At 36.4% G+C, this 24,429-nt stretch overlaps 1 protein-coding gene across 1 annotated transcript in view; it reads left to right on the top strand.

Annotated features, from left to right (window-relative positions):
- Positions 1 to 24,429, top strand: part of LOC124362668 — a 72,505-nt gene that overhangs the window by 25,404 nt on the left and 22,672 nt on the right. The window contains exons 2-4 of the mRNA XM_046817367.1: positions 2,750 to 2,920; positions 13,397 to 13,551; positions 20,785 to 20,917. Coding sequence (XP_046673323.1) covers positions 2,824 to 2,920; positions 13,397 to 13,551; positions 20,785 to 20,917 — 385 coding nt within the window. The 5' untranslated portion in view covers positions 2,750 to 2,823. The remainder of the gene's footprint in view (positions 1 to 2,749; positions 2,921 to 13,396; positions 13,552 to 20,784; positions 20,918 to 24,429) is intronic.

Genomic DNA, 24,429 nt, shown 5'->3' with positions numbered 1-24,429 from the left:
GCCACAATTAATTGTAACGCATCAAATTTAGAAACAGCAGTTACAGCAGTTGTTTCATAAGAATTTGAGTGTTTACTTTTCCACCTCGGTGACATGTCAGTTCACTACAGATTAGGACTCTATCGCTAAAATATTCATCTTTGTAAGGCTACATTTTGTTTGCATATAAAACGTTGGTAGAACTGGCAACATCCGCTGTTAGGAAGTAATTGTAAGCATCCCCTTCACTCCACACAAATGCTACAGAAATTGCTAACTTATGAATGACTAGGTTCCTAAACAGATTTCTTGGGGTTACTCAAGAAAGACTCTCTGACGTTCAACATATTATGTCACTCGTTGTCCTCCCGTAACCCTTTACTAAGAAAGCTGTGTTCTAAACTGATGACACCATCCGAGGTGGTTATTATCATTTTGAGGAATACAATTGAATTAGATAACGATTACATGAAATATCTACGTTATAGATTATCTCAACACCATTATCTTTATATTTATTAGTCACCCATCTTAACCACCAGCGCATTCTAACGGAAGGTAGAAGAAAAAGAGCGTGTACACGCGCACAGACCTATCCAATAAAACTGTTTCAGATCCACTTTCGTCTAATTTATATTTTTTTTATCAACTGGTATAAATGTTCCAAAGTCTTAAAACCCTTAGTTTTAGTTTTCGGTATTGCTATGTATTTTACTTCAAATTGGCCAAGTACAATACGCCATTGAAAAAGCACGTCAAGCTATAATGATATCAATCTGGGATATTATTTATGCACGTTTTAATCTTTAATTTGGCTAATTTTAAATTTTCAACTAATATGTGGCTACAATCTACTTACGACAGTGTCCCTGCAAACCTCTGTACAAACTTCAAACTCATTATCATACAGTTACAGTGCGTCTGACTGACCGGTGTAAAAAGTAATACAAGTTAACTTTTACTATCTGAAAAGTAATACATAGTTATTTTTACATCTTTGCATAGTATCATATTGAAATCGTAGCGAGGTACAACTATTTCATTAGCGGAAACAGAAGACTCAAAGGTTTCGCCCAACTATTTACCTTTGAAAAGTAACTCTAAAAGCTGACCTCCATAATTTTAAGATGTATATATACAATGTAAAATAAAAGAGAAGGAAGTTTTGAAATAATTTAATTTAACTTCAACTAAATTATTAGTTGTGGCCCGTAAAATTATAAGTATACTTAATAATAACGTCAAATATAATGGACCATGAGGTCGAAATTTTGATCAACACGGTATATATAAAAAAGTCATGTACAAACTGCAATTAATGGAATAAAAAGTGAAATACTACTCTACTACAACCGTCGATCGAGGCATGAACATTGCATTAATCGACTAAAAATGGATCGATAGGATAAAGAATAAAGTAGTGGATTACTAACGTTTATTGATGGAGGTCCGTTCAGCAATTATTATTTAAATGGACCCATAAAAATGTTTCCAACTAATAACTTGTTATGGCACCCAGGTTTTTACTTTCTGGATACGTCTTCATAAATACAGGGATATTTTCTCCGTTATATTCCACTTCCAATAATTTCGAAATTTTCAATTTGGCGTTCATATAAAGTAAAAAAATACTTTCTATGCGTAAATCATATTAAAACTCATCTTTCAATTTTCTCAAGCAATGTCCTAATGACAAAGCATAACTGTGTTGGCTCTAGAAAACCCTCTGGCATGACCTCACAAACCCACTGCTCTCACGCTGTCACTTGTCATGTTCTACCTCAACACCTTCTGTAACCCCAACTGTCTTGTCTCTAGGTTAGCCATGCCAGCTGTAACCCATTGACGAATCCACAACTACCAAGTGACCTGCTCTCACGCTGTTACACGTAGTAATGTCTCTGTAACCGCAACTGTCTTGTCTCTAGTTAGCCATGCAGCTGCAACCCACTGATAATGTGAGCTGCTCTCACACTACCACTCGCCATGTTCTACCTCAACACCTTCTGTAACCGCAACTGTCTTGTCTCTAGGTTAGCCATGCCAGCTGTAACCCACTGATAAATCCTCAACTACCCAGTGAGCTGCTCTCACGCTGTTATCACGTAGTAATGTACCTCAACACCTTGTCTGTAACCGCAACTGTCTTGTCTCTAGGTTAGCCATGCCAGCTGCAACCCACTGATAAATCCTCATCTACCCAGTGAGCTGCTCTCTCACACTACCAGTCGCCATGTTCTACCTCAACACCTTGTGTAACCGCAACTGTCTTGTCTCTAGGTTAGCCATGCCAGCTGCAACCCATTGACGAATCCACATCTACCAAGTGACCTGCTCTCACGCTACCAGTCGTAATGTTCTACCTCAACACCTTGTGTAACCGCAACTGTCTTGTCTCTAGGTTAGCCATGCCAGCTGCAACCCACTGATAAATCCTCATCTACCCAGTGAGCTGCTCTCGCTCTCACACTACCACTCGCCATGTCCTACCTCAACACCTTCTGTAACCGCAACTGTCTTGTCTCTAGGTTAGCCATGCCAGCTGCAACCCACTGATAAATCCTCATCTACCCAGTGAGCTGCCCTCACACTACCACTCGCCATGTTCTACCTCAACACCTTGTGTAACCGCAACTGTCTTGTCTCTAGGTTAGCCATGCCAGCTGCAACCCACTGATAAATCCTCATCTACCCAGTGAGCTGCCCTCACACTATCACTCGCCATGTCCTACCTCAACACCTTGTGTAACCGCAACTGTCTTGTCTCTAGGTTAGCCATGCCAGCTGCAACCCACTGATAAATCCTCATCTACCCAGTGAGCTGCTCTCACACTACCAGTCGCCATGTTCTACCTCAACACCTTCTGTAACCGCATCTCGTCGGATTTCAAGCAGAAAGAACTCCTCCCGCTGAAGCTTTTATTCTTTGTCCATGCTTCCAGTAAGTACTTATAACTATGTTTATACTCAGAGTGGTTGTGTACTACAATCATTCCTAGAATATTAATTTTCAACATTTAGTTTGGTATTTCATATTCAAGTATAGTATTTCATTAATCATTTTTAGTAATCATCGAATACTTTTTATGGCTTATAGTGCTTAATTAGCACGTTTTAGTAGCCTGTTTTAGGTTTATACGTACTGGATAAGGATAAAACTTAAATATATGGAATATAGGTTATGTAAATAATAATTTGTTAATAATACGACTTATTTATGCATCCGCATACTTACGTGTATGATGTTCTAATGTATACTTCAAAATTACCGTACTCAGATTGTTTAAGTAGCTTTGTTTAGAAATCCTGGATATTTACTTAGTGTAAAACATCCAGTAACTTTCACCACCAGCTCTTTGTATGATGACCATGTTTTCTTGTACAAAATTTATAACAATATAAATCTCTTTGTATTATATTGGTAGACTCCTTTCTGGATACTTTCAAGCTACATAGACATGATTAGGCGAAATTATAATATTTGTTTGGATACACTTTTATATTTAGCTTTGAATATAACTTATCCTAAATAATTATATATGGCTGACACAAATTGAGGTCAATCTTTTACACACCCTGTGACATTTCTAAATTTATGTTTTATTGAAATAATATTTCTACTAATCGTGGAAAATTTTAAATCTCAAGATAAATTCCTCGACTTAACAATGGATACCATTGTAAGCATATGTGTGTTAGCATATATAAAAGTAAATTGTGGACTATATAAAACTATACTACATGCTATATAAAAACTGCTTAAAATAATTAGAAGAATATTAGTTTAGCAACCATTTATAATAGGAAGTTAAGAATGCAGACGTAGGTTATTGCATGTAGTAGTAAAATTTACTAATATAAGACTTTATTAATGATATTCTCAGTACAGTAGTAACGGACCAAGAGTGGCAATGTATGCAAGTAGTTCTTACTTATAAAAAAAACGACAAAAAGGTAACTTCAAATTTGGAATAAACATTCCAAGAGACATGTTCATAAAAAGGTATAAATGACAACACCAATGTGTAAATAAGGTGTTCGTAGGACATATAGCAGACTATATTGCCACAAATGTTTTTTCCATCTTCTCATCTCCGTCATCTAAAAATATCTCTTCAAAATCCAAATGATGCTTAGGCCTACCGATCCAAAGGTAGAAGTATAGAACCAATAGAAAATGTTGAGTGCTTAAGTGTAGGACGTTATACATACTAAGTTTGGCGTTTATTAGTTAAGCGTAACTGTGTAATAAATTATTGAAAAATAACAAACAAGGATAGGGCAAAACTTCAAAATGTGTCTTCGTGAGACAGCCTTACCGACGAAAAATAAATAAAATACCGGGTTCTCATCGGTTAATCTGTTTGATCTGTAAGCTGGACGTTCTACTTTCTCGCGTAATAGCTAACATTTCGATTTGAATGGTCTGGAACAGAAACATTAACCAAAAATGTCGGTAAATTATTATTGTAATGAAGCGCCCAAAGAATCTAGATTATAAAGGCGTTGTTTTTATTAATTAGTTGTAACAGCGCCTAATAACGTATACAGAATAGTGTAATATATTTTGGTGTTATAAATAGCTACTCCTAATAATGTTATTCTAAGTTATGTGAATAAAGTGATCGTGCCAAACCTAAGGGTATTAATTACAAAATTGTGTCAAGAGTGTCTCAGAACTTTCTATTCAGCTGAAAACAAGCAAGGTGCAGTTCATGGAAGCGTATAATTTAAGGTGCACGACGAGTCGTCGCGTCGGTTTGATTAGTTTTGCAATCCGATGTTGCGTGTTGGTGAGGTGCGCTATCCTACACAAAACAGCGGTCACTTGATACACTGCTCACGCCTGCCTGCCATAAGTCATGCCATTTTCGTTTTTCACATACCGTAACTCATCTTGTTGCTACTTACTATCCAAACAAGTTAATGGTTCTAGTCAGTTGACGCTTAGCTTTGTACTTGGTGGTCTCTTTTTAATGTTTATGTTCTTACACGCGGATGAAATAAAGAATTCTTTGTTATATAAGACCCACGGCATTGTAATTCAAAGACAGAGTTTGTTTAGTCAGTGTATTATCTCTATTCTCGGTCATTGCTCAGCATTGGAATTCACTCAACACATGAATACAGACCATGAGACTCATGTCAGTTACGTAAGCGTCCTCTCTGGTACTGAAAAACTTACCTAATATATCTTTGAGGGTTGGTTAGCTATAGAACCCCAGCATTGTTAGCGTGCATATTTCATAGGAGGGGGTTTGAACCACTACCCCCTCTTCTACACCCACATTGGTTACGGCCTTTCACATAGTGTACACTCGCAGAAGTCGCAATATTTGCATAATTGCGGCTACAGCACACGGTTCTCTCGCATGAACGCCATTGGTCCGATTTATTAATGATTATGCTACCGAGTGGAGTCAAGTACAATGTCGCTCGCATACATCATGCTACACCACGTGAGCGACAGACATAACCATCATTGTAACATAACTCTCCTTATGGATATTATTAATGTTACCGGAAACGATTTGAAAAATGGTGTACCAGGATTTACACGTAGAAATATTTTAATCTTTCACATTACTTTATTACATTTTTAATACATTTTATTTCGGTAATTTTTAAACAAAACTAAAAAGAGTAAACAGCATTTTTTATACATACCAACATATTGTATAGCCACATTCGTATTGCACTAAAATATGTAATGTCGATTTTAATTTTAAAATATTTAAAAAAATACAAGATAAACACGTGGAACGTAAGAAATTATTAATTGATGCATGAATAATCAATCACCAACTATGTACCCCAAGTTTTTTTTTTTAATTTACAATTAGAATTGTCTCGATCTATTAGAATCATTATTACACACATTTACAGTAGTACTATCTTAATAGGATTATGAATCTTTTTTAATGTAGGAGAAATTATTTTACCTTAGAAGGCCGGTTTAAAAACTTGTTTTTGTGAATTTCACTATTTTCTGCTTTAGTCGAAGTGTTGCCCGATATTTTGGAAAAATAACAGTTTAAAACAATCTGCATATTTATTAGTTGGTATACTGAAAATTTAAATCTAATATCAAACAAAATTAGTTTGAAATGGTTATTTATTTTTTAATGTCATAATAAATTAACAGATTTAAAGGTAATAAATTAAACCTCTTAGTATCATCCTGAAACTACTTTGGATGCAACTCTAGAATACAAAATCAAGAAACAGATCGTCTAACTTTTCTTGTACACCTTCTGCATACAAATATACAGAAGCTGCGAAATCAAGTTCACTTGATTCTGGGCAATCATACAACTGAATAGAAACTAATGAATGACTAAATTTTCAGTTAACAGAAACTGTTTCCTCTAGCCATATGTATAAGCGGGTGTGTGTATATATGTGTATTGATTATATTTCATCTAGTTCTGATCTATGTTTAAATTGTAAGTCTATAATTTCATTGTGAAGACAGTTTAACATTTTACAAAATAACATAAGTGACAGACAAAACACTTTCGCTTTAGAACTACCTTTAAAAAATGTCGAGACAAACCCACTTTCTCTATCTGAAGAGTTTGCCAAACTTAGCACCTTCACTTACCACTCCTCGACGTCAAGGTTGATTTTCTGCCTGTTCTCTTCTCCGTTTCAAGGAGATGGACACACCAATATCAGAGGGGGGGGGGGGGGGGAGTGTTAAATGCAATTCCCTCCGGCGAACGAGTTTTTTTATGTGTCAGGTAACAAGATGGACATAAATATGACGGATACAAAATCAAATTTATCTGATTTTATATATATACCCGTTTAATGGACCTTAAATCTCAAATTATTGCTCCGTTAATATTGAGCAGTAAATTGCCATTACTGATGCTAGAATAACTTTTGGGATTATTTTATCTTGCAAAATTGGATGATCGCGAACAGTAAAGATTTTATGACTTTCATAAAAAATTGTTTGTGTTGAACAACAAAACAAATTTTACTGTCAAGAATGTTTTGAACAGAGACTAGTTTTCTAAACGGAAATTGTCAAAAATAAATCAGTCAAACATGTGTACTTGTTTATATTTATGTGGAACCTCTTGCATGTGATTAAGACTAGGTATAGAAAATTGACAAGCTCCATTGCCATTTTCACTATTATTCCTGGCTTTCTCTCCCTCCCCTTCCATCACTCAAGTGGGCAATTCAACCAATGATCTCTCCTCCTTTTATTTACATTGTTGAATTTAAACTCGGTGATCACAAGACTGTTCATCCCGTTATTCACTATCCCGCCACGCGGATTGTGCAAAATCCTCAGGAATTATCGGTAGAAGGAAGGACCCTCCACAAATTCCGTGTACTTATTTAAGTTACCCCTAAAGAAGACACCATACAAGCCAACTAAGATGGATGGAATATCTTCCTCCCTCGCCCATAGAACCTGCGATGCCGAATGAGTTACAACTCGAGAATGAGAACGTAAGTTCAGTCGATCGTCTCTACCAGGAGTTCAGGTCTACAGTATGGAGAATAAACCAGATGGTATCCGAACACGGAGCTGTAGCAGGACGGAGTAATAGCTTTGATTATCTTTATCATATAAGCAAGTGTAATAGTATGAACTGGAAACGGAAGGTCTATAAGAGGATCCGGAACCGACTTCCATGAACTGCCACTGACTGGTACGATAGAGTGGGTATGTGGAACGTGTCTATGTCCCTGTACCGATCGCTCCTCGGCGGTGAAGGCTGGCTCTCACGGCTGCCGGTGGCCCCGATGCGCTGCGCAGATGCCGTAGCGCTTGCAAAGGCCTTGCAGTTCACACACATGTCGGTCTCAGTCTCAGTTGGTCTTCGTTACAAACCGTCGTTAGTCAGAACTCGATGTTGTCAAGGTTGTAAAGAGGGATTACGGCTATGGTGGGGTATTGTTAAGGACCTAAAGAGGGGTTACTGCTATGGTGGGGTATTTTTAAGGACCTAAAGAGGGATTACTGCTATGGTGGGGTATTGTTAAGGACCTAAAAAGGGGTTACGGTTATGGTGGGATATTGTTAAGGACCTAAAGAGAGGTTAAGGTTATGGCGGGGTATTGTTAAGGACTCAAAGAGGTGTTACGGCTATGGTGGGGTATTGTTAAGGACCTAAAGAGGGGTTACTGCTATGGTGGGGTATTTTTAAGGACCTAAAGAGGGGTTACTGCTATGGTGGGGTATTTTTAAGGACCTAAAGAGGGATTACGGTTATGGCGGGGTATTGTTAAGGACCTAAAGAGGGATTAAGGCTTTGGTGGGGTATTGTTAAGGACTCAAAGAGGTGTTACTGCTATGGTGGGGTATTTTTTAAGGACCTAAAGAGGGGTTACTGCTATGGTGGGGGTATGTTTAAGGACCTAAAGAGGGATTACGGCTATGGTGGGGTATTGTTAAGGACCTAAAGAGGGATTACGGCTATGGTGGGGGTATTTTTAAGGACCTAAAGAGGGGTTACTGCTATGGTGGGGGTATTTTTAAGGACCTAAAGAGGGATTACGGTTATGGTGGGGTATTGTTAAGGACCTAAAGAGGGATTAAGGCTTTGGTGGGGTATTGTTAAGGACTCAAAGAGGTATTACGGCTATGGTGGGGTATTGTTAAGGACCTAAAGAGGGGTTACGGCTATGTAGGGCTTAATTGTATAACTGACAAATGTTCCCATGCACTTATACCCCTACTATATATACACTATAAACGTAAAACGATTGAAAATAAAGGTTAAATTAATTCAACATAATGGATGTGCTCTCATAAAACCAGTTTTACACAATTAATATTTCACAACTTTACAGACTTAGATGGCATTTTCGCAACATTAGAGACCAACGGGGACATAGCCCGGAGGGATTTCGGAAATAAGAACATGCCTATATTCATTCCAGGGACACTAGAATGTCCATGTAAAATTTCAGTACAATCGGTGGAATAATTTACGAGTGAAAGCAAAACAAATAAACAAAGCCACTTTCAAATTTATAATATTATTAGGACTGTATTGTCGTACTGTTTTATTGTTAACAAACAATGATATTTCAAAATTAATACGTTAGTATCAATACACACATATAATTTGATATGCTAGTATGTTTGTTCAATAGTTTATTTTGTTTTGTTTCCCTATTAATAAAATATGTATCACAGATACCTACTTCTGTCAAAAGAGAACTAAGATGAGTTTTTATATCAGTCTTTAAATTTGTAGTAAAAGTGATTTTAATATTTTAGAAGATTTAGAGCTGGAATTGGTACATTAGTTCAAGAGAACAGTCCAGCGAAATGTCATCTAGCAGAGTTCACTGTTTCAAAGAGAGTCTTCGGAGTCAAATTCTGACCATCTTATGTTTTAGGACAATTTCTAAGGTACATTAGTACTTACCTAATCGCTGAAATCTAAAACGGCGTAAACAGTTATGGTTACTCTATAGACAATATTTTACTTACTATAAATGTAAACAAATTGAAAATAATAAACAATGTTTACACAGAACAGTCAATTAAATTTGACAGGCTCTTTCAATTAATAATTCACAGCCAAGAATGTTTAGAGACCAAGACGGAATTTATCGCTACTTTAAAAACCAGTGGGGTGTAGCCCGGAGGGGTTTACGAAATAATAATAGGCCTATATTCATCCCAGGAACCGTAAGAATGGCCATGTAATATTTCATTACAATCGGTGGATTAGTTTACACGTGAAAGCAAAACAATCAAACAAAGCCACTTTCACATTTATTTATAATATTATTAGGATTGTATCGTGTGGCAATTATTTTATTGTTAATAAATAACGATATTCCAAAATTAAAACGTTATAACAAAAGAACTTTCGCACTTATAATATTGTTTGATTAGAATTTTTATGAATTGAATTGAATATGTTAAATACATTTAATTACTGTTGGAATTTAAAAAGAAAAACATTTTCATCCTCTTTTGTAACAATTAATTTTGTTGTACTCATCATTACTATTTATTTTGTTTGCCGGTAGATACTGCATAAGCAAAACGTTTCCAGTTACGCCAGACTTCAGCTTCAGCACTGTTCCCGGCAAGCAACATTTCGTTGTCTGTGTAACCTAGTACTGTAATACATATAGAACAACCACTATGTCAAAGATGTTTTAGATAAGTTCCAATTACTATCGAACGTTGAATAGGCTATAGTTTAGACATATATTTCAATCAAGAGTTGATTTAAAATCTGAAAATTGTACCGAATCCTAGTGCTGGTGTGACAATTGAATCGCCCACGCCAGACCAGGCCTGCCATTACAAGACAATGGTCGACATCCGCCATCACAGGATGAGCTTTTAACAGAATCTGCATTTACATTCTTTTGTTGCGTGCCGCAGAACCGTACAATTGAAGACGTCCCCGTTTTGAACAATTAATAATGGACAATGAAAGTCCGTGCTATGTTCTCGGGCTTACGATGTAGTTTCGAAATCGATTTAATATAAGCAATCGCTTTGAGGTAGGCTATAATTAAGCATGGCGTAAATATCTCGTAGCGGTTACCTGTAATCGTACTTAGAATAGTTCATCTTTTGTAACACTACTGCCAGCAAGTTAAACGGAAATGGAAGTTAATTGATAGCCTATTTGAGCAATGTTTATACATTAAGAGAAGTGAACATACGAGTAATATGTAACGGGTCTAACGCTATTTATAACATAAACGTGCTATTTGTCAGCTTAGTAGTAATAATTACGTATAAAAACGTCGTTCAGGTGTTATAAAATACATTTCTGACTAACCGAATCTCATCTTCAAATGGATTTTCAGGTTTCTGAAGCTCACTTATCATACGCTATGTAGGTACAGATGTTTTTCTTCAACATTAAAAAATTAAATTTACATAAATGTAGATTTTCTACATTTCCAAACACATTACGGATCACAAATTTCACGCAGTAGACAGTAATGGAGAAGTGATTTGTAATTATCACAACGAATGGATGTACATATAATCGATAATTTGTGTTAAAAATTATCCAATTAGGGAAGATATTGTTAAAACTATTATAATTCCTTATATGATTTAGCTAAAGTTCATTTTCTCCTTAATAGTATGGTATTTATTACAATATGAAAATAAAATATAAATATAACCTGATTTTATACATTTCACGAATATCGGACTTGACATAACGTAAAGAAAAAAATTAGCGCAAATACGGGAAGATAGGGCTCCACTTTGACCTTTTGATCCAAAAGTCAACAGAATACTTCCTTCGACAAACCTATACAACAAGCTTCACGTCTCTGGGACCTTTCTATCAAGATTTATAGCACTGACGGAAGAACAATGAATTAACAGGGCCTGGTTCAGGTCCTTAACTAATTAAAATGAAAATCCAAGCAATCATATATTTTGTGACACCGTCATAAGAATTTTGGACATTGTCTATCGTTATAACTTGCAAAAATTGAAGCACTAAGATTCTACATCTGTCTGGCATCAAAACTTGAGATATGAGGTTAAGTACAGACTAAAATTAACCAAACAAGCAATTTACCAAAAACATTAATCAACAAAAAGCAATTAACGAAGATTAACTAAACGAAGAACACGCCAAAGTTGTACGTCAAACATCAATCATACTCATATACCTGATACACATCACCAAATTTCGGAGATAAAACAAAATAGCACTCTACAACTGATTTTCTTGGCAAATGTAACCTTTACGTGGTCAACTGGTCATCGCCATGTCTTGAGGGGTTCAATTTTAATTCTTGCTTAAAAGTTTTTGTTTTGTTCTCTTAGACAAGAAGCTTATAAAATTGCAATTATAGTCCTATTACCTTTGCGTTGCTTCCGGAGTGACAAGATATTCTGGATGGGTAAAGTTGGGGGTAGGGATCGTTTCCTGCCGGGATTCATGGGGAAAAATTAGGGCACTAATCTCAAGTCGTCCCCTCGAAAAAAAAAAGAAAAGCTAGCTCTGAACCAGCCTCTCCTGTCAAAGCAGGCAGGGGGTGGCACATCCTTATATCTAGGCTGGCGAGGACTGTCAAGGACCTTTGACTCTTAGAGAACGAGCCCTACCAATCCAACAGTCATCTCCCGCAGTAGACTAGACCTATCGAATTAACCTTGCTCCCCAGAATCTCAACATTTGTGGTTAGTGATGTGCCGCTCCTGGACATCCATAAGGTGACCCAGATTTAAGTGACACATCGGTTTTTGCTGTACGCAGTGTGGGTTCAACTGGAAGGTATAAACCAGCCAGAAGTGAACTATCTGGGGAATGCTTAAACATTACCTTTTAAATTTTGAGACCTAAAGAAATGCACAGATCCTGGAAACGTAAAGTTTATTTTATTTTATTTTTGTAAAATACAACGATGAAATATATCCGGTATTTTGTTATTTAGTCCATAATAGTTACTTCATTCGCTGGGAATACTGCAATGTAAAAAGGTGTGGGGGATACCTTTAGTTATAAAATTATCTATATTTATGAAGACTTTTCAAATAATGAAGTACACATGTATTTGTCTTAAAGCCATTTTTTATAAGAAGAAGAGATTCCAATTTTTGAAAAGATCATAAATTTGCACCCATCAATATGGCGCAAATATTTGTTTTGCTCTCTTTACTGCATTGAATCTGAAATTATTAATACACGTTCTGTACATGTATATATGTGCTACCTCAAAGTCGAGTATAGTAGAACCTTATATGTACTTTGTTAGTATATAGAGAAGACACGCCAAAGGTACGCCGAAATGTTATTCACCTTACTCCAGCCGAGAAGCGAATCAAGATCGCGCTAGTGCCGATCTATAGTCTACGCTGGCGATTCATAATGGTTTACCACTGATTCCCACACTGTGCCGCTAGAGTTCGGTATTAAATTTGTGTTTTCCGGATACCATTGCATGCCTTCTCTATCTACCATCTGTGAATTCTTTAGAGCAGCAGAACTATAATTCCAAGACTCCAATTGCCCAATTTACTCCAATTATCCAATTCCAACGCTACAATTTTCAAATCCTTCGCGTTCCAATTCTGTTGTAATTTATATAAGTTACGACCTGCATGGTGTTGACTAACACAATACAATATTAAATAATAATATAAAGTTTTAATTTGGTAAAAACGCAACTGCCGTTTAACTTGTTTTAATACATACATTTTTAGGTTACATAAGCTTTTAGTTTAGTAAGTATTTAATGTTGGAATTACTATTTTACAAGTTAAAAGTACACTAGATAACCTAGATGCAACCGAACTAAGTTATGCAAAACCACACTGATTTGAAGTTATTATTTTGAGGTTACGTTAAGATTGCCTTGCATGATTCACTGAGCAAATTTGTTACAGTGTTATGTGATCAGGGTATCAGTATATTATACCAGTAAAATTGGGTATTCTTCGCAGCCCTGTTCGTGCTGTACCCTTACCTCACCATCCACATGCGGGAGTTGGGTATCAACGTGGAGGAGGCTGCCATCATGTCCGCGGTCACTCCTATCGTCGCCATCATCATGCCTCCTATCGCTGGTGTCATCGCTGACCGAATAGGCAACTTTAAGGTAGGCATATTTATGTTGACTGTTTAGTTTCACCTAGCAATACTCACGATGTGTACGAGTCTACAAGGGAATTATTTATAAGCCGTAAGAAAGCAGAACACCATGGAGACTTATATAGAATAAGAATTACCAAGATTAGTTTGACAGCTGACCTCTTCAACTTGACGTTTGTTTTAAGAATAACAGCTGATTACTCAGACTGCAGAACAGCACGCACAGTACATTTAACTGTTCCAATTTGTTTGGTCTAGGCAAAATAGTAAACTGGGTAATATTCAGATAGTATAAAATCAAAGTCAGTTTAATTCTGATAGGTAGTTAAACCTTCTTTAATACGACTTTTCTTCGTTTACATTGTGGCATTAGATCTTAGAGAGGAACTGCACTCTCCTTATATCACATTACAATCAACGCTTCAGCAACGATAAAATGACTACACACCAATCTTATACGCGTTGTAAAATCTTTGAACTGTAGCTATTTCAACCGAGGTTCTGACACATAATGTACTTTTTAGTTACAGCAATTTCCGGATTTACAGATTTTGTGTGTGTGGGTCCCCTCTTTCCCTTATTATACCTAAATTTAAAGTTATGATAATTGAATTTAAATGTAATTTACTTGTGACGACAGGTTATTAGTTAATAATAATAATAGAAAAAACGAATTATAAAATGAAAAGCGTAATTTTGTTAAAACTCTTTAAATATACTTATAACCTAAATCATAATTACATAATGCCCATCTATTTACTGAACATTTATAGAGAGTATACTGCTAGCTGAGAATATCACAATTTTATGTGACTGTTTGATGTTATGAAATATTCCAGTTTTAAAGTTTGAAATTTTATACCTCCAGTTCTGTGTACTGTTTTTGTTTACGAATAGTTACATAGTGTTATGGTCTGAATATTTATTAAACAGTAGGCTAGCCTTTTAATAAAAATAAATTTAACATTAACCATTCTATAACAAAAAATATAAAACAAATCCTTAGAACATTTTTGAGTTAAAAACACAATTCATTACAATTTGTATACAACTCTATTACTGTCGGCAATCTATACATCTATGTTTACGCTGTTTGTTTAGACGCGCCAGTAGAAAATAAACAACAAACTATCAGTATCGCTACAATAACGGTAGTTACATTTTAGATCGCTTATTTCTGCGTGTAGAAGTGTACGGCAAATAATTTACAAACAATAAATTCCAGTTTTTTATGTCGATAACAACAAAAAGTCACAGTTTTAGACACGTTTCAAGGAAATGCAGCCGGATACTTGTGATTTGACCACGTCAGTTTAGTTATAGGTACAAAATATATTGCTTTTGAGTATGAATGTTGTAGAATTTTAAAATAATATAAAATTATAAAATACCATCTTGGTTTTGTTCTTGACCAGGTGGTTCAAACAATTTGGCTTTAGTCACGTTATCGAGCTCTTAAAGTCATTATCTTGGGGGTGTAAATCTGTACCACGGTTTATTGAACAGGTTTTGTTAATTTACGACTCAGGTGCCTGCTCGTTTATATGCGCAACCCGCCAGAATGTCCAGCGCAGTTTTGTCGTGGGAGAACCACTTATCGCCGCGCGGTAACAGTGATATTCAAATTCCTCGGCTGTGTTTTGGCCGTTTGCCTTTAATGATTATTGCCCTTTATACGGAAAGATATCCTTCGATAATCTCGGATTCCAGAATTAAATCGAAAATAAATCATAGAAATGTATTTGAAGGTGAAAAGTCTGTTTCTTGGTGAAGTTCACCAACTCTCACTTTCCGTTTGGAAGCTCTCACCCTTGAGCTATGAGACCGTCGAGTTTTAACCGTCATACATCTCTTGTTAAGAGTGTTAAAGCCAAGTTACGATAAGACATAAAGAGAGTGGTTGGATAACTATTGTGTCACCATGAGCTAGACAATGAAATACGAATACTTACGACTGATACCTCATGCGGCCCATCTCAGCCCGCGGGTTTAGGCTAAGGCCTGATGGTAAAGCCAGCGATGATTACAGCCATAACGAAACAGTCGTCGTCAATCTGCTATAGTATTTAAATTGACACGGCATTATATTTAAGCTTTCTTTAATTCGATGTGTTATATAAATCAAAGTTACACCAAAAGTAGCAATTTAATACAGGAAATAAATGCTAATCTTCTGTCTATATAGCACATTAAATTTCCATTCTTATTTACATCTGTAAAGTAGCAACGACTACATTAACACTTATATAATCTAGAGTAGAGAGGAAAGCAGTTTCTTTGCTACAGTCCGAAATTTGAGTTCCCCGAAGTATACGTTTTTTCTAAATAATAGAGAGTGTGTTTTACGTGCATTTACCAAATATGATATTATGACAATACGAGTAAAAGGATTAACTAAGAAAAAGTTAATGAATTCTAAATTTCAAAACTATATTGGTAATGTCAAAAAGTGAGGCTTATTAACCCTTGCAAATGTTATTAATAGCTCTCCACCAACCGTCAAGTAATAACTACTTCAAAGGTGGATTTGTAACGTATAAATACCTAACATAAGAGCTGAGAGAACTGACCAAGGGAAATGAGCGTATCAGTGAAGCATGGCTTTACCTTGCCTTTTGCAATTATCGTCGTCCATTCAGCAACTTCCCTTCAGTCAATGTAACCAATCTTACCCTCGTAGAAGTAAGACACGTGAGAGTGACAGGGAAGCTGAGAGAACTGAATTCTAATAATTTTCTGAATTTAAAATTTTCTCTGTTCTAATTCGTTGAAGTTTATCATTTCAAGTGACTTTAAAATCGATATTTTGGACCACACTAACCCCCTGACCCAGCGGCTACGCGATATTCTCACCTGTTTCGGCTTAGTTTGGTCCGTGATTACGCCAACACGAGTGAGTGCCACATCGAGTACAGCCATCAACAACGTCATTACAAACGTATTAGATGTTTCGATTTTAGTTCTGGACGCGGCTATCTCCGACCACTTGGCGCAGGAGGCCGCGATCGGGAATCTCAGTCCGAAGATCGGACCTCTTTCGGTAAATACTCGTATAAGAAGAGATCTTAAAATTCAAAATATCCAAACAGATTTAACAGATTTCTCCAAGGAGAATCCTGGTTTTTATAGATAGTTTCGATCATGCAGAGGAAGCGTTTTCTGCGTTTAAAGACCGTTTGAACTTTTATTTGAACCCCACTTGTCCCTATAAGTCATTCAAAGAGCGATCAGAAAAAAAGCACATCAACTTGGATTAATCAAAACATTCTTAATTAAAAAAAAACATTACAATGTTATCATTAAATTTACATAGAAGTGACAAATGAAGAATTCAAAAATTTCTTTCAAGCATACAAGCTAAATTACCGCAAAGAAATAAAAGCCGCTAAGGCTCGGGATATCGATAATAGACTAATGAATACTGAAAAGTTTTCTAAAAGTGCGTGGAATATAATATAAAATACAACTTAAACACAAGTCCCAAAACATTTCAAACCTAAGCTTAAAATACACGGTAAAATAAAAAAAATCCGCTTGAAGTGGCAAGTGAGTTTAATAACTTTTCCTCCACGGTTGCTGAGCCGGACCCATGTTTTAATGGGAACAGCACCCGAGAGGACTCATTGACGGGAGCGGTCTCGTCCGTGGTCCTGTCTCCTGTGAGCTAGGCGGAGTTGGTCCGTATAGTGCGGTAGCTGAAGCCGAAAACGTCTGGTGACATCAACGAGATGTCTGTGTGGTTACTTAAGCGCAGCTTTAAGCACATTTCAGTACCACTCACAAAACTGATTAACCTGTCGTTCGCCCAAGGCGTCTTCCCGTCCACTTTGAAGACAGCGAGTCATTCCAATTTTTAAAAAGGACGATCCTTATGTCACAAGTAACTGTCGTCCTATTTCCATTCTTCCGGTCCTCAGCAAACTTTTCGAAAAAGCCTTCCTTCGACGATTAGAAGATTTCCTCAATCACTTTGAAGTTATTTGTCATGAACAATTTTAATTTAGAAAAAAACAAATCGACTATTGACGCTGTCATGAGCCTCATTGATTATGTTGTCGATGGTTTGGAGAGGCGGGAACTCGTGCTTAGCATATTTCTCGACCTCTCAAAGGCCTTTGACTGTGTGCATCATGAAATACTGTTGCACCAGTTATGGTCAAGCAATGTTCGTGGTTTGCCTCACAAATGGCTCTCGTCATACCTAAATGATAGAGAGTAGTGTGTGCAGATCGCGAATACCCTCTCAGGCAAAGTTAAAATGCCATATGGAGTCCCACAGGGATCGATTCTAGGGCTTGTCCTATTTTTCGTCTACGTCAACAGATTGAGTTCATCAATCCATAATGTAAAGATGATTCAGTATGCTGACGACACGACTCTCTGCATTAGATCAAAAACCAAACCATATCTTGAAATCAAAGCCTTCGAAGAACTCAACTCATGCATTGATCATTTTTCCAATAATCCAAAAGCGTGATCAATTTCTGTTTTCGGCAACATGAAAACGAAATCCGACCAATTGTGATGGTGGATGAACCATAATATAAGAAGAAGACTCCACCAAGTTTCTTGGAATGCACCTTGATCGAGCGCTAATATGAAACGATCACATTGAGAGTAACTGTTCAAAGGTTGCTTCTGGCAATTATGTCTTACGCAATTTGGCAAAATTCTATTCATTGGACATTCTGAAGACAGCTTACTTTGGCCTAATACATCCACATTTAGCTTATGGTCTAAGATTGTGGGGTGGCTGTTCTAGATACAAATTTAATAGAGTGTTTAGAATGCAAAAGAAAGCTGTCAGGATCATTTACAAATTAAATCAAAGAGAGTCGTGTAAAGTGGCCTTCGGGGAGCTTGGATTACTGACTTTGCCTAGCCTCTACATTCTCGACGTAGTGCTATACTGCGGATTCAAGTGCGTCTCACTTCGGGGTCGCGACGTACACCAATACGGAACTAGAGGCAGGGACAACTTTCTTATGGCACAGCACAGAACTACTGTTTTTGAATGCTTGTCATCTCAGCGATAGGTTCCCTGAAGAGATAAAACGCGTCAATAACCACAAACAATTTAAATCCCGCTTAAAACACTTCTTAGTATCTAAGGCATTTTACTCAGTTGACGAGTTTGCGATGAGGTGCTGGGATAGTCTTCACTAACATTAAAAAAAATCCAACTCCCCTTCTGATATCCAAGAAAATTAGGCCACGTACCCAAAAAGTAATTTTAATTCTATATTTATTTATCTATTATTTTTACTTAGAATTAAAATCATGTTAGTTATTAGATTAGGACTTTTATTTTTATATGACGCTTGCAATACAATTATTGTTAATTGTTTCCTGCAATAAAGAATATTATTATTATTATTATTATTACTGACCAAGGGAAATGAGCGTGGTCAGTGAGGCATATCTGGTGTTACCTCGTCTTCTGTAATTATCATACACTTAGCATCTTAACTTCCCTTTAGTCAATGTAACCAATCTTACTCACGTAGAAGTAGACACGTGAGAGTGACAGGGGAGCTGAGAGAACTGACCAAGGAAATGAGCGTGGTCAGTGAGGCATGGCTGGTGTTACCTCGTCTTCTGTAATTATCATCCACTTAGCATCTTAACTTCCCTTTAGTCAATGTAACCAATATTACTCACGTAGAAGTAGACACGTGAGAGTGACAGGGGAGCTGAGAGAACTGACCAAAGGAAATGAGCGTGGTCAGTGAGGCATGGCTAGTGTTACCTCGTCTTCTGTAATTATCATCCACTTAGCATCTTAACTTCCCTTTAGTCAACATAACCAATCTTACTCACGTAGAAGTAAGACACGTGAGAGTGACTGGGGAGCTTAGAGAACTAACCAAAGGAAATGAGCGTGGTCAGTGAGGCATGGCTAGTGTTACTTCGTCTTCTGCAATTAATTATCATCCACTTAGCGTCTTATCTTCCCTTTAGTCGATGTAACCAATCTTACTCACGTAGAAGTAAGACACGTGAGAGTGACAGGGGAGCTGAGAGAACTGACCAAGGGAAATGAGCGTGGTCAGTGAGGCATATCTGGTGGTACCTCGTCTTCTGCAATTATCATCCACTTAGCATCTTAACTTCCCTTTAGTCAATGTAACCAATCTTACTCACGTAGAAGTAAGACACGTGAGAGTGACAGGGGAGCTGAGAGAACTGACCAAGGGAAATGAGCGTGGTCAGTGAGGCATGGCTGCCATTGCCTCGCCTCCTGCAATTATCATCCATTCAGCAACTTCCCTTCGGTCAATGTAGCCAATCTGTTACACTCTATAATGCTGAACAGTAGCATGCGTTTGGTCACTTCATTATGTGCCTGAAAACTAAAGTGCTGTTTGGGAGAGGGGTTTGGAGATTAAAACCCACTCCCGGCCTTTCGGAAGTGTTGCAATATTCCGTTTTCAATTAAGTTACTATGGCCAGTAATTAATCATTATATCGGACACTACTACTGTCTGGATATACAAAATGAACAAAATAACCGACGTATAGTAAAAAATATTTGCATTATGTATACATTATTAAATCATAAAACTACTTTAAATCCATGATTTTTTTTTTAAAGCAAAAAAAGTATATCATTTTCTGTAACATGGTAATCTTTTACTTTCCATATTCTAAATAATGGAATGATTGTTTTCATATATACAATGTCCACACATTCAAGGTATTTCATAATTACATGTTCAGAAATGGTCATGGTCACCGAATCCAAGGATTCGTCATAATATTCTTAAATGTTTCAATAATTTGCAATCTTTAAACTCAATCAAATAAAATGGAATTTTGCATAGACATTCATATATCTCATATGTAGTCGGTCATTATGGAACTTGCTCTTCAATTTCTGGGCTCTGCCACTGACTACTTAGACATTCAATGATCCCGAAGTAGTTCCTAAGATGGATACATTTTTTCTCTGGAATGCTTAAGATGCCATTTAAAAAAAGATGTTTTAGTCTAACTGGTGTATGATAGTTCGTACCATGCTGTACAGTGGACACAGTAGCCTAGACGTTGTCAAATAAAAGAATTTCCTTCAGCATTCTAGACACAATATTGTTTCCTCTCTATTCAGATGTTAAAAGAGACTCAACATTTTTCAAATTGTAGTCTCTTATTTGTTTAAAGTTTGTTATTGACAACCCTAAAGAAACAATCATTGTTTATATAAAAGAAACATGTTTTAAATTTAAAATAAATGTTCTAGTATATACTGTCACTGTTCAACGCGCTCGGAGGTGGAATATCTCTACTGCTTCTACTGGTTCCTGTCGGACGCATCAATTTCACGTATCCGGATCGAGCTATACTGGCCGTGACATGTCCTACTAACGCAGAAGGTGAGTTAAGTAATTGTAATCATGGCTTTTCTGGGGTTAACTGGTTTTATATAATCAATACAAATCTTCCTACCATTTCGTTCCCTCTTTCAACTTCTTATACATTAACTAACACAAAGACACTCCAAGGTTCTGACCACTCGTACTGCTATTTACTAAAATAAGGTTGCTAGTAACTCTCTCTACCTCTTGTTATTCTGCAAGCAATTATTTAGGAGGGAAAGTATTTCAGCTTAGGAAGATATCCGTCCCACAAGCTAATCAATGAGTCATTCCAGTGAGATATACCATTATTGGTATATACCAACATTGCCGACAACTAACAATCCTGTCTTGTCAGGTAGGACACATTTAGAGTTCATTCCTACTGCTGGAACGTTCATAATATTAATGAATTATGAATTTACCTTCTGACGTTCCTCAATTTTACGACGTTACGACGCGTTTCGTCTACACACTGACATCATCAGGCGCCCACACATTAGCGTTTCGTTGTTGGTTAAAATCAAACACTGAGTACACAACACAAAAGCACTTAAAAATAAATAACAAAAACTTTTACAAAACACGAATTACTACGATGTAGTGGCACATGTTCGCGTGTGCTGGACGGACAGTTTGCGACTACTGGAGGAACAAATTTGTTGAGATGTACTTTGTTCACTGACCCATCATTTCCAGTTGCATTGCAGTATCTAACAATGAATTGGCTTGATCGTTTACCTTATCATTCAGTACGTTGTCAGGGTCACTGTTTACTGCTTTGTGTGTCTCATAATTTTCACGCGTGGACACTAAACTACTTTTCTTGCATGTATGTATTATTTGTAGGTTTTGGTTTGTACCGCAGTAGTTGTGTCCACATTGTGTGAGATGTTCAGTATAATTTGACCGTTGTGTAGCAGTATTCTTTGGAAGGTGTTCCTTAAAACGGGGTTTGAATGATCTACCCGTTTCTCCAAGATAGTTCTTGAGATAATCTCTACATTGTAGTTTATAAACCGCGCTGTCGTCAAAATTATTTTCGTCCAGTTTTTATGGAGATTTATTAAGTAACTGATTTTATTTGCAGCTCTATGAGCCACAGTGTATCCATGCTTTGCAAATACGATGTTAACTTTGTTGTTCAATGTATTGCCATACGTCAGAGTTAGCCTACATACTTTCTACCAGTGTAGACTACTTATTAGAATGGCATTTTTGCAATTTATTTTAAAAAGGAATTTTTTCAGATCGTGTCGTAACGTCGCAAAATTAAGGAACGCCAGAAAGTAAATGTATAATTCATTAGCACAAATTTGACAACAAATCAAAGTGGCAATGGTAATGCAGATATGAGTACCTACCTACTTTCGCTAGCATCAATGTGGCATTGCAAATTATATATTGTTAACAACTCTATCTTGCTAACTAGCTTCATTGTGATTTACATCTACAACTGTATCCTGTTTGGTAGCCTCAGGGTGACATTATGATACGGAAACATATATTTGGTCAATAACTGTATCCTGTTTGGTAGCCTCAGGGTGACATTATGATACGGAAACATATATTTGGTCAATAACTGTATCCTGTTTGGTAGCCTCAGGGTGACATTATGATACGGAAACATATATTTGGTCAACAACTGTATCTTGTTTGGTAGCCTCAGGGTGACATTACAATACGGAAACATATATTTTGTCAACAAATGTATCCTGTTTGGTAGCCTCAGGGTGACATTACAATACGGAATCATATATTTGGTCAACAACTGTATATTGTTTGGTAGCCTCAGGGTGACATTACGATACAGAAACATATATTTTGTCAACAAATGTATCCTGTTTGGTAGCCTCAGGGTGAAATTACAATACGGAAACATATATTTGGTAAACAACTGTATCCTGTTTGGTAGCCTCAGGGTGACATTACGATACGGAAACATATATTTTGTCAACAAATGTATCCTGTTTGGTAGCCTCAGGGTGACATTACAATACGGAATCATATATTTGGTCAACAACTGTATCTTGTTTGGTAGCCTCAGGGTGACATTACAATACGGAAACATATATTTTGTCAACAAATGTATCCTGTTTGGTAGCAAATATTTATATATATATATATATATATATATATATATATATATATATATATATAGCAAAATTACACTGCATCAAGTAAACGGGATAGAATTGCTAACAAAAATATGTTTCTGTATCGTAATGTCACCCTGATGCTACCAAACAGGATACATTTGTTGACAAAATATATGTTTCCGTATTGTAATGTCACTCTGAGGCTACCAAACAAGATACAGTTGTTGACCAAATATATGTTTCCGTATCGTAATGTGACCCTGATGCTACCAAACAGGATACATTTGTTGACAAAATATATGTTTCCGTATTGTAATGTCACCCTGAGGCTACCAAACAGGATACATTTGTTGACAAAATATATGTTTCCGTATCGTAATGTCACCCTGAGGCTACCAAACAGGATACATTTGTTGACAAAATATATGTTTCCGTATCGTAATGTCACCCTGAGGCTACCAAACAAGATACAGTTGTTGACCAAATATATGTTTCCGTATCGTAATGTGACCCTGATGCTACCAAACAGGATACATTTGTTGACAAAATATATGTTTCCGTATTGTAATGGCTACCAAACAAGACACAGTTGTTGACCAAATATATGTTTCCGTATCGTAATGTGACCCTGATGCTACCAAACAGGATACATTTGTTGACAAAATATATGTTTCCGTATCGTAATGTCACCCTGAGGCTACCAAACAAGATACAGTTGTTGACCAAATATATGTTTCCGTATTGTAATGTGACCCTGATGCTACCAAACAGGATACATTTGTTGACAAAATATATGTTTCCGTATTGTAATGTCACCCTGAGGCTACCAAACAAGACACAGTTGTTGACCAAATATATGTTTCCGTATCGTAATGTGACCCTGATGCTACCAAAACAGGATACAGTTGTTGACCAAATATATGTTAATACATATTGCCAGCAACTATATCCCTCAGGCTATCCTCAGAGTGGCGTTGGGAAACCAGATATCTTGTTAGTCTCATGACAAATTTAATCGAGATTTATTCTTAATTGATGCGTATTTTTAATTAATTGTTCATCGCTATCCTTAACTACTTTGCCACCAGTTTGACTTGTGGTATTTTATAGTCGAATAATATTTATATTTTAATATATTACTACAAGTAAATGGTGTTAGTTACACACAGCCAAATCCATTTGAATTAAATCTAAATTTAACCCTATACATAACTTTAAAGAACATGTTTCAGCAGTGAGGTTCAATTACATTGTTTTAGATAGTAAGGGATTTAGATAACAAATGTATATTTCACAAAGTTATAAAATATTGAACATTTTAAGACATTTTATTTATTATAGCCTATATGTTATAACTACGCAAATTTTGTATGCCACAGTTTTATATGGCTGGGTTTAATCATTTTTCTCACATTATAGGCATAACAATTA

Source organism: Homalodisca vitripennis, chromosome 5 (genome assembly GCF_021130785.1).
Source record: "Homalodisca vitripennis isolate AUS2020 chromosome 5, UT_GWSS_2.1, whole genome shotgun sequence".
NCBI lineage: Eukaryota > Metazoa > Arthropoda > Insecta > Hemiptera > Cicadellidae > Homalodisca > Homalodisca vitripennis.
The sequence above is the reverse complement of the archived record's forward strand: the minus strand, read 5'-3'. Positions and strand labels throughout refer to the sequence as shown.